Source organism: Euprymna scolopes, chromosome 6 (assembly GCF_053919585.1).
Source record: "Euprymna scolopes isolate OS-2025 chromosome 6, ASM5391958v1, whole genome shotgun sequence".
NCBI lineage: Eukaryota > Metazoa > Mollusca > Cephalopoda > Sepiida > Sepiolidae > Euprymna > Euprymna scolopes.
This window is the reverse complement of record NC_136487.1, coordinates 18096507-18113696: the sequence shown is the minus strand read 5'-3', so window position 1 is coordinate 18113696 and position 17190 is coordinate 18096507. Positions and strand designations below refer to the sequence as shown.

General features: G+C 34.3%; 1 protein-coding gene across 1 annotated transcript in view; it reads right to left on the bottom strand.

The window, feature by feature from the left end:
• The window catches only part of LOC145277555 (multidrug resistance-associated protein 1-like), a 131266-nt gene that overhangs the window by 77275 nt on the left and 36801 nt on the right, over positions 1 to 17190 (bottom strand). The window contains exons 2-4 of the mRNA XM_080129027.1: positions 16486 to 16671; positions 9007 to 9126; positions 1781 to 1909 (exon numbers count right to left, since the gene is read on the bottom strand). Of these exons, the coding sequence (XP_079985153.1) occupies positions 1781 to 1909; positions 9007 to 9126; positions 16486 to 16671 (435 nt within the window). The remainder of the gene's footprint in view (positions 1 to 1780; positions 1910 to 9006; positions 9127 to 16485; positions 16672 to 17190) is intronic.

The window sequence follows — 17190 nt, the reverse complement described above, 5'->3', positions numbered from 1 at the left end:
AGGCAGGACAAGTCCTTTTTAGCAGCTCCTGCCCAGATATGGCAACAGTATTCCATCCTTGGATGTACTTGGCTCTTATATAGATAGAGAATTGCATCAGCAGTGAGATATCTACCGGATCGATAGAAAGATCCCACCATTTTTCCAGCGGCCTTGGCAACAGATTTTATGTACGTGTTCCATTTAAGATCAGGAGTAATGGTCAAGCCTAAATATATAAAATAGGTGGATTTTGAATGAGCAATCTTATTTTATGTTGTGGTGCGCCCACCTTATGGATAATAATGAACACTTCCTATTATAAAGACTGGGCAAATATGTCTCTCCATGTTAGCAATCAACAAACAGTATGTATACAACTGTCCGACTGCCAAGTGTGCACACATATCCACATTTTTTATTTGTTGTATTTGCTATTATGTTCAATATATTTTGTTTCTACTAAATATTGAGTTGTGTCTTTTTTGCAGACCCTTACTGAACCAGAACATTAGATGCAAGCAAGCTTATCTATAAAATGTTCTGTCAGTCTGTCATAAGTTGAAAACAGCATTAATATCAATATGTCACGTTTCGGTTTGAGACTGAACTCACATTCAGGTGTCACGCTTCAGCTTGACCAAGTTTCTATATTTAAATTATCAATGCTCTGATCCCCATCTGGTATCAATTGAAATGAATGGCTCTCTCCTAGGGGAGGCTCAATGTTTTGATAAGTTTCTAGATCTGACCTTTACTCCTGATCTGAAATGGAACATGTACATCAAATCCATTGCCAAAGTCACTGGAAAAATGGTGGGATCATTTTACTGCCCCAGTAGATAAATATGGAGTTGTGACTTTCTTGCGGACCCTTATTGGACTAGAACATAGTAGATGCAAGCAAGCTTATCTATAAAAGGTATGGTCTGTCAGTTTGTCTGATACACATAAGTTGCAAACAGCATTAGTATCTACATGTCATGCTTCCTCTACAAACAGCATTCACGTCCACGTGTCACACTTTGGCTGGAGACTGCACTCGCAGCAACGTGTCACACTTCGGCTTGAAACACCATGGATGTCTACCCATCACAATCCTATCAATGAACATGAAGGAGTCAAACAACATAAACACAGAGTAAGAGTGATAGATAGAAACTTATTAAGAAATAGAAACGCTTGATGAATTAATTACAAATTACAACTAATGAGAACAATTACAACGGGAATTTTTTTCAAATATAATTGGATTCCAACACTAAGGTATAGTTTAGCATGTATTTTGTGTGATTAAAATATACAGCAAGAGAGCAATAGGGAAACAAACGTTGATTAACTAAGCTTCAATATATATATTGTGAAATACCATTTTTTTAAGTGACATGAGATAATTGATTAACACAAGAAATGTTGAAGAATAAATAAAAATGAAAGTTGTCAATTGTTATATTTTCTTGTCTAAAGTTTAAATACATAAAAAAAAAAACTGAATGTCTTTAAAGATCATTCTGTTACATATAGAGATTACGTCAGTAGCGATTAAGTTAACTAGTGCGAATTTTGAAAAAAGTCACATTTAGTGCATGTCAGGATGACCTTAATCTATAAACAGAATCGTTCCCAGCTATGGGGGAAGTAAAGTTGAAGTAGGAGGCAGAGGTCAAATGCTATAGGCAAAATAGGAATCAAACGATTATGGACGATGAATGACGTCATGTTTTTCAAGTAAGAGAACAAAGGATTCCAGATCAGTCTCTTTCGGAGAGAACAGAGCGACAATGAATCGTAATTTACTTACATGTTCGAGAATAAGTGAATAAAATGGAATGATATCAGCAAGAACTGTGAAGAGCCAATAAATAAATAGTGTCGGTGAAATAATGGCACCTTTCAATCGCTCCACTTGCACAAGAATTGATGTTAAAATCTGAAAATGTAAAGAAAAGACAGCTTTTTTTAAACAGGTATTCAACCTATCAAACACTAATCTTGTCAATCCTATATCTAGAAAAGTTAAATTGTCTGTGTGTGTGTGTGTGTGTGTATACATTCCCTACCAAACTACTGTCAATTTTCAGTCTACAAAGTCGAGATTTGACATAAGAGGTATTGAGATTTGGGAAAATCTTAAATCGGTTTTCGGCCAGAAATTTAGCTGTCAAGAGGTCAAACTTCAACGATTTGACGTTTGAAAACTATCAACCTCCCTTGTCAATTTTGGCTCGATAACTTGATAACACTTACAATTTTAGATATAGGTTACTTCGACATGGATCAAACCTTTTAATTTGATTTAAGCCCAAAACAATAAATGTTAAGGGGTCAAAATTGGGGTCAAAGTTAAAAATAATTTGACTTCTGCTGTCTACCAAATTACTCAGCCAATTTTTGGTCTAAACATTCGAAATTTTGCATAAAGTGTATTCAGATATAGGGCAAGATTTTAATTGGTTTTTGGCCGAAAATTTGGCTGCCAATGGGTCAAAGTTCAAAAGATTTGTCTCTCTAGCAAACTATTCAGCAAATTTTGGGTCTAAACATTTGAAATTTTATATAAAAGGGTATTCAGACATGCAGCAAGCTATTTAATCAGTTTTCAGGCAAAAATTTGGCTGCCAAAAAGTCAAAGTTGAAAGAGTTGACCTTTGCAGACTCTACCAAACTCCTCTGCCAATTTTAGGTCTAAACACTTGAAATTTTAGATGTAGGTTACCTGGACATGAGTCAAACATATATATATATATATATATATGCACATTAAGTTATGAACAGTACATAGGGCCTGATCAAAGCCAGGCTGAACTACTAGTTTATGCTAAATTCATTGTGTCATCTTTTTGTATCCAATAAAATCTATCTCTACTATTACATAAAAGTCACTGTGTGTGTGCGTGTGTGTGATTTATTTCATTTATAACATTATATAATCAATTCTTAATGCTACAATATTTAAGTTATAAATTTATTATATTTTTTACTAGAATAACTTGTTCTTTTCTAGTTTTAACAACTAGTCCTTTACTTTTCCATGCTCGCATTTTTCTATTGTAGTGTACATATTAGTCCTCGCGCAAAATATGAGGACACAAAATGTTTTAAATAATAATAGAATAACAAAGACTTTCGCTGGAGAGGACTACTATTGACCGTAACCAGTTATACAGTCCTTTTGAAATCTTCATCTCTATTTTGCTCGTTATGTACTGAATATTTGTTAATGAAACCTATATGAAATATGTTCCTTATTAAATTTTAAAGATTTACTATTCTGAAAGTTTCAAAAAATTTAATCTAAAAAAGTTATTTTAAAGTTTTTGTTAAAAAAAAAATTCAGATTTTCTCATTCAGACCTGTATTACAAAGAGGGGTTGCAAAAAATGAGTTGTGGTGTGAGGAGAAATACAAACTGAAACAGAGAATATTCAGACCTGTAATAATACATAGAGGGGGTTGCAAAAATGAATTGTGGTGTGAGAAATACAAACCAAAACAGTTTTAAAATATAATCTTAAAAAGATAAGATACAAGTTAGAAAAGCATTTCATCCAAGGCATGAAAATTGTTAAACAAAATGTTTTTACTATAGGCCTTAAAAATAAAGGTACAAGATTCAATTTGAAATTTATTTATCTTCAAAATGCACTTTTATAAACTTTACAAAGTAAGGTATAAAAATTTTATTTAAATTGAATCAAAAAATTACCTTGAATTTATTTCATGTAATGTACATTTTGTTGCAATTTAAAAAGATTATCTTTCATCTAGCAATTAATGATATAGATATAAAATTTTCAATGATTTTTTTAAAAGTGCAACAGAGTGTACATTACATAAAATAAATTCAAGGCAATTTTTTGATTCAATTTAAATTAAATTTTTATATCTTAATTTGTAAAATTTATAGAAGTGCACTTTGAAGATAAATAAATTTCAAATTCTATCTTGTACCTTTATTTTTAAGGCCTATAGTAAAAACATTTTGTTTAACAATTTTCATGCCTTGAATGAAATGCTTTTCTAACATATATATATATATATATTTAAAATATATTTGTAATCATCGACATACAGTCCTGTTTCATTGTATCACAACTCATCAGTGCCGCGAGACTAGCACCTCTCCCAAGCCGAGGATCGAACCTAGAACCGTCATGTTGACAGTCGGCAGTTCTATCGCTTGACCACAGAAGCGATGCCCACAACTAATCTGTCGGAAAATCTATTTAAATAAACATCCGTCCGCTGGAAGAGAACTCCAGCAGACAGCTCAATTATTAAAAATAAATATTATTTATTCATCTATAATATAAATCTCACCTGTCTGTTTAAATGTATGTATATATGCATGTTTGTATCTCTGCCTAAAACTTTAAACAGAGGTGACAGATTTTCCTAAGATCAGTATTGTTTTGAAGCTCGACCCCTCGGATGACAAATATTAAAAAAATTGGTTAAAAACATTACTTCCTTCACCCTCAACTAGGCACTTTTCTACAAGGAAGGGGTCACTTTTTTTGCCGATATTTTCAAAAGTCATCCCCTCTTTTCGATTGACTAGCCTTAATTTAAACCTTTGTCACTTCCGGTTTGACGATGGACGCAACAGCAAAGACGTCACTTTTTTCACATTCTTTTCCTCCTTTGCAGTACTGGTTCAAGCCTGCCTGACTACCTACTACCACTTTTTTTTTGTTTGGCTCAACACACACCTCCAAACACACGGGCATCTAGGCTAGTGTGTGTATATATATATATATATATATATATATATATATATTACAGAAGTTAAGCAATGAATAGTTTTAAATTAAAATTTTTTTTTATTTGCGAGGTACGATTTCTATTGTACCCACCTAAATGGTAAAGTTTGCAAAAAAAAAAATAAAATAATTATGTGCCCACGTTATTTAGCCTGTTGTCTAGAATACATATCAGCAGTTATGTCACAAATAGGCAGTCACTTGTGTGACGTGACAAATGAGAAGTTCAGATGTTTTTTTTTTTTTTACTGAATCAGCAGAAGAAGCGATCAAGCTTTTTTAATGGCTGCCTCAACCCCCATGTTGATAACGTTAATATATATACTGCTATGAAAAAATTGATTGCTCCAAGTGGTTATTTTATACATAACATTAACAAGAGATGTTATTAAAATGAAGAAAAAGATGTCCACAGTGAGAGAGAAGAGAAGAAATGAGTCACTGTTGCATGTTGTGCCTTTTTTTTTTTTTTTTACAAGGTGATCACCACTTATCAAGGCCCGGAAGCCACTCAGGGATAAGGGTTATTGCATGTACAGTACGTTACTGCGGAGATTTAATAAAAGTGTCTACTTAAGGGGGCGGTTCATCAGGAATTTGTTTACGTTGGACTTGAAGACATCCAGGTTGTAGTCAGGTGGGAAATAGGCAGACAGAGTTCCACAGGCATGCAGTTCTAAGAAAGAAGCTTCATTCACAGAATCTACGTTTTGATTTAGGCACAGATAAAGAGTGGGGAAAATTTCTGACAGTGGTTTCAGCTAGACGGGTGTTTTCCGTAAAAGATTGGCAAGGGGGGACCAGAGATTGAAGCTCAGACGAGCACCTGCCATGGAAATAACGATAAAACAAAGACAGCGTCACAACGTCTCTTCTGTGGAAGAGCGGTTCCAGGGAAGAGAGAAGGGTATCCCCACTAAGCCACAAAATCTATTTTGTACTCTGTCAAGGCAGGATAGGCTGTTTTTAGCAGCTCCTGCCCAGATATGGCAGCAGTATTCCATCCTTGGACGTACTTGGCTTTTATATAGATAGAGAATTGCATCAGTAGTGAGATCTTAAGCGATAGAAAGATTCCCACCATCTTTCCAGCGACCTTGGCAACAGACTTGATGTACATGTTCCGTTTCAGATCAGGAGTAAAGGTCAAGCCCAGAGGCTTGTCAAAATATGGGGATTCTCCTAGACGAGAGCCATCCATTTGAATTGATGCCAGATGGGGATCAGAGCGTTGATGATGTAAGGATAGGAGTTTGGTTTTAGATGCATTAAAAGGTAACTAGCCACGTCTTCCCACACTGAACTACGCGCTCGAGATCAGAGAAAGAATCAGAGAGAATTTTGTCATTTACAGCCTTTGATGTGTTGCCATAGATGGTCGTGTCATCAGTATAGATATCAACGAATAATTTAAGTATGTATTTAGGGAGATCATTGATGTAGATCAGGAAGAGAGTTGGGCCCAGAATAGACCCCTGAGGGACTCCAGCATTAATACTGCAGGCCTCTGACTCTTGTCCATCGACCACTACTCTTATGAGCCTATCAGGAGGGAAATGATTTAATGATAGAGAAAACATTTCCAGTTATACCATAGCTGGAAATCTTGTGAAGTAGGCCTTTATGCCATACCTTATCGAAGGCCTTTGATATGTCAAGAGCAATTGCCCTAGAAAGGAAGCCTTTGTCAAGAGATTCACTAATCCTATGAGATATAACCGTTAGCACATCTGTGGTAGATCTTGCAAAACGGAAACCATATAGCGTGTCACTAAGAAGGTTATTTCTACTGAGGTGGTTGACTATTTCTCTAATATGGATTCCAGCAACTTACTCATGACACACAGGAAACTTATTGGTCTGTACTGAGAGGGAGATGACTTATCTGAATTCTTAAATACAGGGCATACTGATGAGGTCTTCCAGGGTGTTGGAAAACACTTCTCCTTAAGGCAACGCTTAAATAGTTTCGTAAGTATGGGAGCAAGTTCTGGTTGAACCCTTTTTAACACTATAATTGGGATTCCGTCAGGGCCAGTTGCTTTACTGGAATCAAGGTTCTTGATTAGCTTGGCAACCTTATGCACAGATATTTGTATGTTACCTAGCGTGTTCTGTGTTATAAGAGGAAATATAGGGAGTTGATGGCCTTCGTCACATAGGTTAGAATTAGCAGCAAAATTCTTAGCAAATAGTTTGGCCTTGTCTGATGCTGACGAGATGACCTCTGGTCCATTGATAATGGTTGGGATAGAACGCACACTTCTGTTCAGGATCCTATTTGTTATTTGCCAAAACTGGTGAGAACCAAGCCACTGCTCAGCTACTTTGGATTTAACGGACTGAGCATATAGCTCTCTTGCATTTTTTATTACTCTTTTACAGTGGTTGCTGGCAGTCCTGAAAGCAGCTTTAGTCTCAGTACATCTATTACCTTGGTAGCTATGAAAAAAGTGATTTCTGTGCGCTATGGCAGCAGCACATTCTGGGGAGAACCATGGCTGGCTGTTAGGTTTTTGTTGGAATTTTTTAGATGGTATGAAATGATCTATACCTAACAATTAACCATTCGGTCAGGTCTGATACTATAGAAGACACATCCTTTTTAAACATGAAATGCAGAGGTAGATCAGATATGAATGTATGGAAGCTATCCCAGTCAGCCATAGAGTATCGGTGGAGGGGTATGTCTGGGGACTTATTACATTTCATTTTTATCTTAACTGATACGACGGAGTGGCCGGAGGATCCTAGAGGAGAAAGAATGGAACATGTATATAGCTCAGGAGAAATGGAGATAAAAAGGTCTAGAAGGCTTGCATACTGACCTGTAGCATCGGGCACACGAGTGGGTTCACAAACAATCTTAGTGAGGTCATAAGCAATGGCAAAATCACGACAGAACCTCCCCTCATCGTCTGTCTTATTTGAGTGGGTCAGCCATTCCATGTTATGGACGTTGAAGTCACTACAAATGTGAATGTTAGCCGAGGGATGTGCAGACAGGATGTGGTCTATTTTCTCAGATATACTCTTAAAGATAGTAACTCCAATGTTATGGGGCCCGATAGAGGGCAAATATAAATGCAGTGATGTAAGCAAGTGCAACCCAGAAGCACATATAAGGTAAATTAGGATCTTCTCTAGAGATATCCCTGCCACATGGGAAGTCATCCTTAATGTAGGCACATATTCCATGCCCATGGCGGTCTTGGGGGTCAGAGTTAGATGTTAAGTTAGAGTATCTGTTAATTATGAACTCATCTAGGGAAGTGGTTGGCCCTATTCCAGTTTCGCTTAGAAAGAATATGTCCGGTTTCCTCTCCTGTAATTGGGTTTCAACCTCTGGAAGATTGAAACGTAGACCGTTGATGTTGGAGAATGAGACATGGTAGTAGGGGTCTACGTTGGAAGATGGGGTTCTAGGTTTATTCGAGTTTTTTTTCTAGAGATATTTCATGTTGAGGTTTTGAGATTTGTGGAACAGGTCGTCATACTTGCTTAGAGCAAGATAGAGAGGGAAAGTAAGAGAGAAAAGGACAGGAAATTTTTTTTTTTTTTTGTAGTACATAAAGGTAAAGCTGTAACAATTACCCACTAGTATGGCATCGAGAGACCCCACCAGAGACTAGTGCATGGTCCAGAATCCATTCACCAAATGGCAATACAGCAGCCCCAGTACTTTGCACCTGTTGATAGGACAGCCTCCTTAGTGGTTAATCCAAGGTTCGGGTCCCTGACTATCAGGCGGATAACGTCAGCCCAGATGAAACATTTACCTCCAGCACCCTTACTAGTGACATGGCCACAAGAATAGACAGAGGCAGAAAAATTTCCGACATCTCAGACTAATGAGGACTGAGGGACAAAAAAAGGAGAAGCGAGAGTTACTGGAGCTGCCGATAACACATCCACAGCATTATCTACTCTCAATTAAAAAAAAAAAAGAAAAGGGAATAGGTACAAGGGACTTATTAATATCTTTAGTTCTCAATTATCAATTCAGGACGCTGTTTTAAGATAATCTCTCCTCCCATATTAACGTGGGGATGTTTTGCCGTTATCTATCTCGAGTTTGAATCATTCGAGCTTCACCTTATAATTAAAATCCAATAATGAACTTTTATCAATTTGTGAAATCGGCTTAATTTTGTAATTTACATTTGAGTTTAGATAATAGATTAAGGTTTTAATTTGGAAGGTTCTCGTTTTCATGGATGGGTGACTTTTTTTTCTGATGATGCTATAAGATATTATTACTTACATAACAAAATATGCGTAATGTATTGGAGAAGTAGAACACTGGGGGAGCTTCGATGCCATTTGATGGCAACCTTTGAATGATCACCAGTAATGTGAGAAATGCAAGCACCAAACTGATCATCTGAAAAAGAAATTGATAAAAATGGTTAGTACAAATTTGTTTATTCTTTTGGACTGTTATCCTCATAGTTGTTGTTTAAACATGTTTCAGCCAACACATCCTCTGGCTTTCTTTAGGTGAGCATTGTTTGAAGATAGCAGTTTCAATCCTACTCAAGCAGGCCAGAGGATTAGTCGGCCAAAACCTGGTGAGACAACTACGGAACTGGTGATAGTTACAAGGTTCAGCATTACTATCCAGTCGTGGTTAAGCACCTGAAGCAGGCCAGAGAACGAGTTTTTTTTTTTTTATTTTTATTTTATTACATTTTCACCCCAAACAAGGCACATTGCCACTTTGATGTAGGGGTACTATGTGGGGAGTTGGGCAGCAAGATGTCGGTTCATGTTACACTTGAACTTCTGCATGTCAGTACAGTTGGGGAAGCAGGAACCCAAAAGGGAATTCCAAAGTCTAGCGGTTCTGGGGAAGAAACTACTGGAGTAGAAAGCTCTCTTACATGTAAGGATCTCAACTGTGAAGGGGTGGGATTTTACTTGTCGGGTTTGTTGGGGGTATTTACGTTGAGAGGGTACAGGTGCTTGCAGTTCGTCTGAGCATTCACCATTAAAGTACTTGTAGAAAAGGCAGAGGAATAACATGGTGAAACAGCAACAACTATGAAGATGAGGATAACAGTCTGCGAAAGAATGACGCCGCATCTTAAAGCATTAAATCTGAAAGCATTAAATCTGAAAGCATTAAATTTGAAAGGATTTCAAAGAATAAAATTAATAAAAATAATAGATTTATTGTCTGCATTTTTTCAGCTGATTTATGACAAATCTGATGCACTGAATCCAAATATCGCATTGCTTTTGCTCAATCTGTTCAAGTATTTTTAGCTATGGCCACATGTCGCTTTTTCACATTTTTGTTCACATGTATGCATGTGTGGAGCATTTTAAAAGAAGTTGGTGGCAGTAAAATGCCAGGTCAAATAATTGTTTTGCTTGAAAATAATTATTTTACTATTATTAAGAAGTATTCAGGTTCGACAGTTCTGGGTGATTATGTCGAAAAGGGGTCAGCTTGAAGTCATAAACCCTCAAAATCTTCCCAAAATTGGTGCTTAGCATACAAAGGACTGACCTGTGCGGGAGGAATTAATGCCTTATAAAGGAACATCATCAACGACCCTCTGGTGGACGGAGACAGAATACTTTTCTCATCACTGCACATCAAACTCAGCTTAAGCAGTTTACTAAGTCTCTGATGATGACTGCTTCGCTTACTTTTTCCAGGATTGACGGTCCTAAGATACGACAGCTTATCAGAGATCCAGAGTTTGAAAACTCAATGAACATGATTGCTCTCATAAATCTGGTTTGCAACATGAGTATCAAGATGCACTACCTATTTTCACATATGGACCAGTTTCCTGAGAATCTTGGTTCAATGATTGACGAGCAGAGGGAGGGATTTCATCAGGATCTGAAAGTGATGGAGACCAGATGTTTGGGTCGCTGGAACGCAGTTAAAATGGCTGATTATTATTGGAATATGAATAGTGACTTTCCTACTGCTGATACGGAAGTTCAAGCGCTGAAGTTTAAACAATGGTGAAGCAACATACAATTTACATGTACTTACCTTTATCAGTGGCCACCATTCAGTTTATGGTAATCGATGTTTCTATTAGGTAGTCAATATGTTGTTGGCAAAACATTTTTTTTCTCTTAAAAACATATTTAGGAGGATATGTTTTGATGAAAATCAGCTGATAATGCCACAAAAATCTGGTACTTGTACAGTTTAATCAAGACATTAAAAAATGAAAATATGGAAAAAAAGGTTATATTGCACGTATCCGTTATGGAATGAAGTTCTCTGAAAAAAAAGAATTCACTTAATTTCATCAAGTAGTTTTTTTTTACACCGAAAAAACAATTTGTTATGATACCGAGCAAAAGGTTTGATTTTTAGGAAAAATAGCTAGTAATAAAGATGGGGAGGAAGTGTCGGCGCTTTACATTGAGTTATCTCCTCGTGGTGTGTTCAACAAATTCCATAATGGCTGACTTCAACGCACTCTCTTACGAACATGTTTTTCCGCTGTAAAAAAAAAAAAAAAAAAAAAAAAAAATACTCGATCAAATTAAATTAAATTGTTTTCGAAAATCTTCAGTCCAAAACGGATACGTACAATATAACCTTTTTTTGATATTTCCATTTTTGAATGTCTTGATTAAACTGTAAAAGTACCAAAAATCTAATCAATTTTGTCACAAGATCTGATTTTTTTCAAATCAACTTAGCACAAAAACCTGACCTGATGAAGAAAAACGGATACCATTTTCTAATACAGCAATGCAAAAAATACCCTCAATCAGTTTTAGAAATTTAGACAATATTCAAAAAGTAAGATATTGTTGCCCAGATTTATTTTTGCGAGTATATATGACAAACAAACGGAGGAAATAATGCATGGGTGGATATTATGACAAATGAACAGATACTATACTACCTTTCTCCAAAAGGAAAAGGTAATTTCTGGGATGATGTTATGACAACAGATACTACAATATCATCCACAAAAAAAAAAAACAAAAAAAAAACGGGTAATCCTTGGAAAGATGATATAACCACAAAACAGATACTACACTAACTTTTTAAAAAAGATAATGCTTGGGAGGATAGTATCATAATGAACTAACATACCATACTACCTCCACAAAGGAGTTGGTAATGCTGGAAAAAAAATGGCATCATAACAACAGAACAGATACTACACTACCCTTTCAAAGAAGATAATGCCTGGGAGGATAGTATCATAACGAATCAACGCATACCATGATACCTCCATAAACGAGATTGTAATGATTGAAAAGACAAAGACCAAATCTCCATTACCAATAGATTCGTTGTGTTATCAACTTAATAATAATATTAATAATGGTACTTGGACGATTTAATCAAAACATTAAAAAATGAAAATATCAAAAAAGTTATATTGTACGTATCCGTTATGGAATCAAGTTCCCTAAAAAAAGAATTTCACTTAATTTGACAAAGTAGTTTTGTATTTACAGTGAAAAAGCAATTTGTTATGATACCGCTCAAAAGATAGACATGTTTGGATTTTTAAGAAGAAAAGCTAGTATTTAAAATGGGGAGGGATTGTAAGCTCTTTAGACTGAGTTATCTCCCCATGGAGTGTTCTAAAAATCCAAACATAGCTGCCTCCAGTGCGCGGTCATAAAAACGTGTTTTTGTTTTTTTTTTTCGGCGAACTTCAGTCCAAAACGGATACGTATAAGATAGCTTTTGATATTTTCATTTTTTAATGTATTGATTAAACTGTACAAGTACCTTAATAATAATAATAATTATTATTATTTAACCAACTCATAATATCACAGACAAATAAGCTAATTTATAATAAATTTTTGTTTGTATGTGTCTTAATTATCTGAAATTTAATAAGAACGATTCACGATCTAATCAGATCGTTCTCAAGGAGATTAGATATATAAAAAAATTAAATTGAATTCCCACTCTTCTTTTAATTTTTCTTTTACTTAAAATAAAAGTAAATACTTTTTAAATAAATCGGGTCATTGCGTTATCTATACACATGTTTATTACGCATCCAATTTCAAGTAAATAAAAGTATTACATTTCTAATAAAATTTAAGGGATATGTGGGTGCATACATATGTATGGCCAGCTGATATAGCATCCACTAAATATCAGAGGTTAATAATATTCATAATATAATAATATTCATAAATACACAGACACATATCTATATATATATATATGTATGTGTGTGTGTGTGCGTGTTTTACTTTCATCATATATACATATATATATATATATATATATATATATGAACAAATGATTAATAAAATATGTTAAAAGACATCTTGAAAAAGAGTTAAAAACATTTAATTTTAAAAAAGAAGGAAGCACAAGATAAGTGGATAGTCCTTAATCCGTGGAGTTTCGAAGAAATACTCTCCTTCTCATCAGAGGGCAGGAATTAGCAAAATGCAGGATCGGATTTTGCATATAAAAGTATTTAATGAAACTACAAGTAAGTCAAAGATCTTACTTGGTTAAAAAAGGGTGAGGTAAGGGGAACAGGAGGCAAAAGACAAATAATAAAAAGATTTCACATGAATGGATAGTCCGGTGAAGGGTAAAAATCCAAAAATGGTAAAATCCAAAACGGTCGAATTTAAAATTTCAATCCACTGGGTAAATTCCAAATGATCCAAAATCATCCAAAAGGCAGAGTTCCTTGGAAAAAAGTGCAAATGGAATGAATTCCAAATCATTAAAAGAAAAGTACTAGAGATAATATTTGAAACACGTCTGTTTATATATATATATATATATATATATATATTAAAATAGGCTGTCTCGTATACGATGATTATAACAATGTATATTGTAAGAATGTATGGGTGTCTGGGTATATATGTATGTATACGCCCGAGTAAACTATAATAATACGCTATTTCATATAAAACGGTTACCACACTACAGAAGTTAAAAGGCACCTTATTAAAAAAAGGTTTTTGTATTTGTGCATGTATTGCTGTGTTTTTATGCGTTGTGAGTGAGCGGGTATCTGTGTGTCCATGTGTGTATATATATATAAGTATATACGTGAGTCTATATTGATATCTATATGTGTCTCGTATATATCTGGAGATTTGGGGACACGTATGGACGGGGATGTGTGTCTGCACCTGTGGATAGTCTGACTGTGTGTATATAGTGTGTATGCTGGTATGTGTGTGCATGTATATATATATATATATATATATATACACACATATATATATATATATATATATATATAAACATGTTATAACTGTATGTGAGCATTATGTATCTATGTATGTGTGTATATATATGCACACACGGGTGTAGCAAAGTGTGGGTGTTTATACATGTATTTATATATATGTATGCATGATGAGGTTGATAACTTCCGGGGTTTTATGTTTTTTTTTTATTTGTTTATTTTATTTATTTATTGATTTTAATTTTATTCTTGTGTGTCGTTATAGTTATTGTCTGTTTTCAGTGCGTGTGTGTGAGTAAAATACAGCGAACAGTGTATATCCACTCCTGAGTATAGGTATAAGCGTGTGTGTGTGTGTACAGATTGAAACACACTGGTCAGTACTCAATAGCCATAAGGAATGTGTTTAATTTACTGACCGTGAGACAAAAATACTAAATTCTCAAGTGTCTTATGCCGTAAAAACCAAAAGATGGGATAGATAAACTTAAAAAGGGAATATTAAAAAAAAAAAAAGAAAAGGGAAATAAAAAAAATGTTTATCTTCAAAGACCTCACTTATCCTCTCCCCACTCATAACCCTCACCCATGTTACATTCTAACTTTGTAAACGAAATAAGAAAATGTTTTTGCTTGAAATATCAGTTCTCAATGATAATTCTTGGCATGAAGACTTAACCCCAACACTGGTGATTACATAAACATGTATGCACATATGTAGCCATCAATGTTTGTATAAATAAATTTTATATATTAGAAAGCAGAAAAATTGATGATGAAAGTAAAAATTGAATAAATTACATTGATTCATAAATAATCAAAACATGGACAAAGACAGAAATAGACTTACAAATTTATAAATTCTTCCAGAAGCAAATCATCACATTTGAGATGTACATACATTTGTAGTGACTGAATCGGAAAGCGATTCAAACGAACACTAAAGAGCAAGTAACTATTTGCTACCCCTTTCTTTCTCCCTTTCATTTTGATTCGCTTTCCTCTACACTCCCAAAAGCAAGCAAGTTTTCAGAGAAACGTTAACACAAAATATTTTCAACCAATGAAAATCGTTTAAAACCCCAAAACTAACAAGTCTTTGTCAAATAAATAAGATGCCACAAACTTATAAACTCCTATAAAATGAGGAAATGACAGGCAAAGGCTAGAGAGAGACTTCACCAGCTGTACCAATCGAGTTGACATAAGGTTAATACATTGCTCATTTATACTTAATTCATGTATAATAAAAAAAAAAAAACTTTTTGACACCGCGTGGTCACAAAGGGCACCGAATTATTATCATAAAGTTCTTCCTTACAAGGACACCGAGTAGAAGGTAAGGAAAGGTGTCGTGTGTAACAGTGCAATTGTTAACACACTATATGCTTCTTATTTTTTTTTTCAATATACAAATTTTAAGCTAAACACACCCTTCTCGTGCCTTTAATCAGGGTAGGTGAAAAGGAATCTTCTATGACTTACATATAAGCCTTCAACAGCTTGTGTATATCTTTACATGCACTAACAAAACAAGGTAAACCAACACACATACACAGACCCCACAATGTCAAATGTTCATCTGCTGACAATCATATTTTTCACACCATGAACATTTTAACTTATGATTTAGTCTAATTTCTTCACCAAACACTAATTTGCATAAATGAACACTTATTTATCAAGAATAACTTCTATGTGTTTATAAAATTGTAGATATAAAAATATTTTGTTATAAAAATTTCGTTATTTATCAATTTTTCATTTACAAAACTATGTTTATCTTTATTATTTGGATTTATCAGACTACTATTCTCGTCTTGAGTGTGATTTTCACAACTTTTCGGTTGATGTAAAATCTGACCTTCAAGATGAGAACAGTAGTCCAATAAATCCAAATAATATGAATAACCACCCCTCATCTAAAAAAATTCAGAAACGTCAAAACTATGTTCATGTTTTAATTAGCACTTGCTAACTGGTGACCCTCCTATTCTTTCAATGTTTCTCGTTTGTAGCAAATTTTATCCATATTCGGATGTGGCTGCATGTTTAGTTGGTTGCATATTCAATGTGAATAAGATTTGTTGCAGACAAAAAATTTGGGCTAAGAGAGAAAGAAGAGATCATAAAATTAATCTTTGATTTGGGTTTTTGTTTTAAATCTAAGATGAAAAAAAAAACAAATAAGGAATGCTAACTCTTACTAAAAGAAGAAACGTTATTTCCATTAACTGATTTTTCTTTTTAGGTAATTTAACAATTTCTCTATATAAGTAAACTGATAAACAAAATTAATTTTTTTAAATGAATTATAACGAAGCATTGCCAATAACATGGTACAAAATTCACAAATGAAAATTTGCTGACCAGAATTAAAATTCGAGTTGTCAGCTTAAATGTTATTTAGCTACAACTTTCAAAATCTAGTTAACATAATTTTATATATTTGATTGAAATACGTTTTCCTTTGTTCCAGAAATCAAACTATCTGATTTGGGGTTTTTTCTTAATACTCAAATACAAATCAACCACAAGTGTTTACTGCAACACATACTTACCGATTTTGAAATGTTCCAACTGTTTAAGGGCCTCTTCAGCTGTGCATTTTGATGAAGATGATATATGTAAGGAGGCATTGTGAGTATCAGCCATGCTGAGGGCACCCAAACGAGTACAGTGTTCTGAAAGCATTCTGTAAATTCAAGCCAAGCGTGAGGAGCTGAACTCCAAGTTAGAGATGAATTCTGAAATTGAAAATTTCAAATATTACAACAAATTAAATTTTTTCGTTTAACATCTACAATTTTACATTCGTTGATACTGTTAGATAATCGTAATATTTGTAAAAATCGGACGTTATCAGAGCAAAATAAATATTGGGTTTGTATTACTATACACAGATTCGAAAAAGTTGTCAGAAAACAAATATATAACAAATACATGTTATCAAAGGCAAGAGAAGTTACTTTTTCTTCCTAACTGGATAATTTTTTACTGTTTTATTTAATGTAAAGTGTTTATTTGTCTCGAAAAACATATAGTGTTTACCCATGTATTTGAAAAATGCAAATAGCGGCAGACTGTGTTGAATACATAAGTTTGAGAAAAGGAGTCAAAACTAAAAACTATACAAAATACTGTCAAAAACCCACTCAATATGTTACCATAACATGGGCTGACATAGATTCTGTGGGTTCCTAACAGTATTTTGTAGAGTTTTTTTAGTTTAACTCATTTTCCCAAACTTACATATCCAACACAGA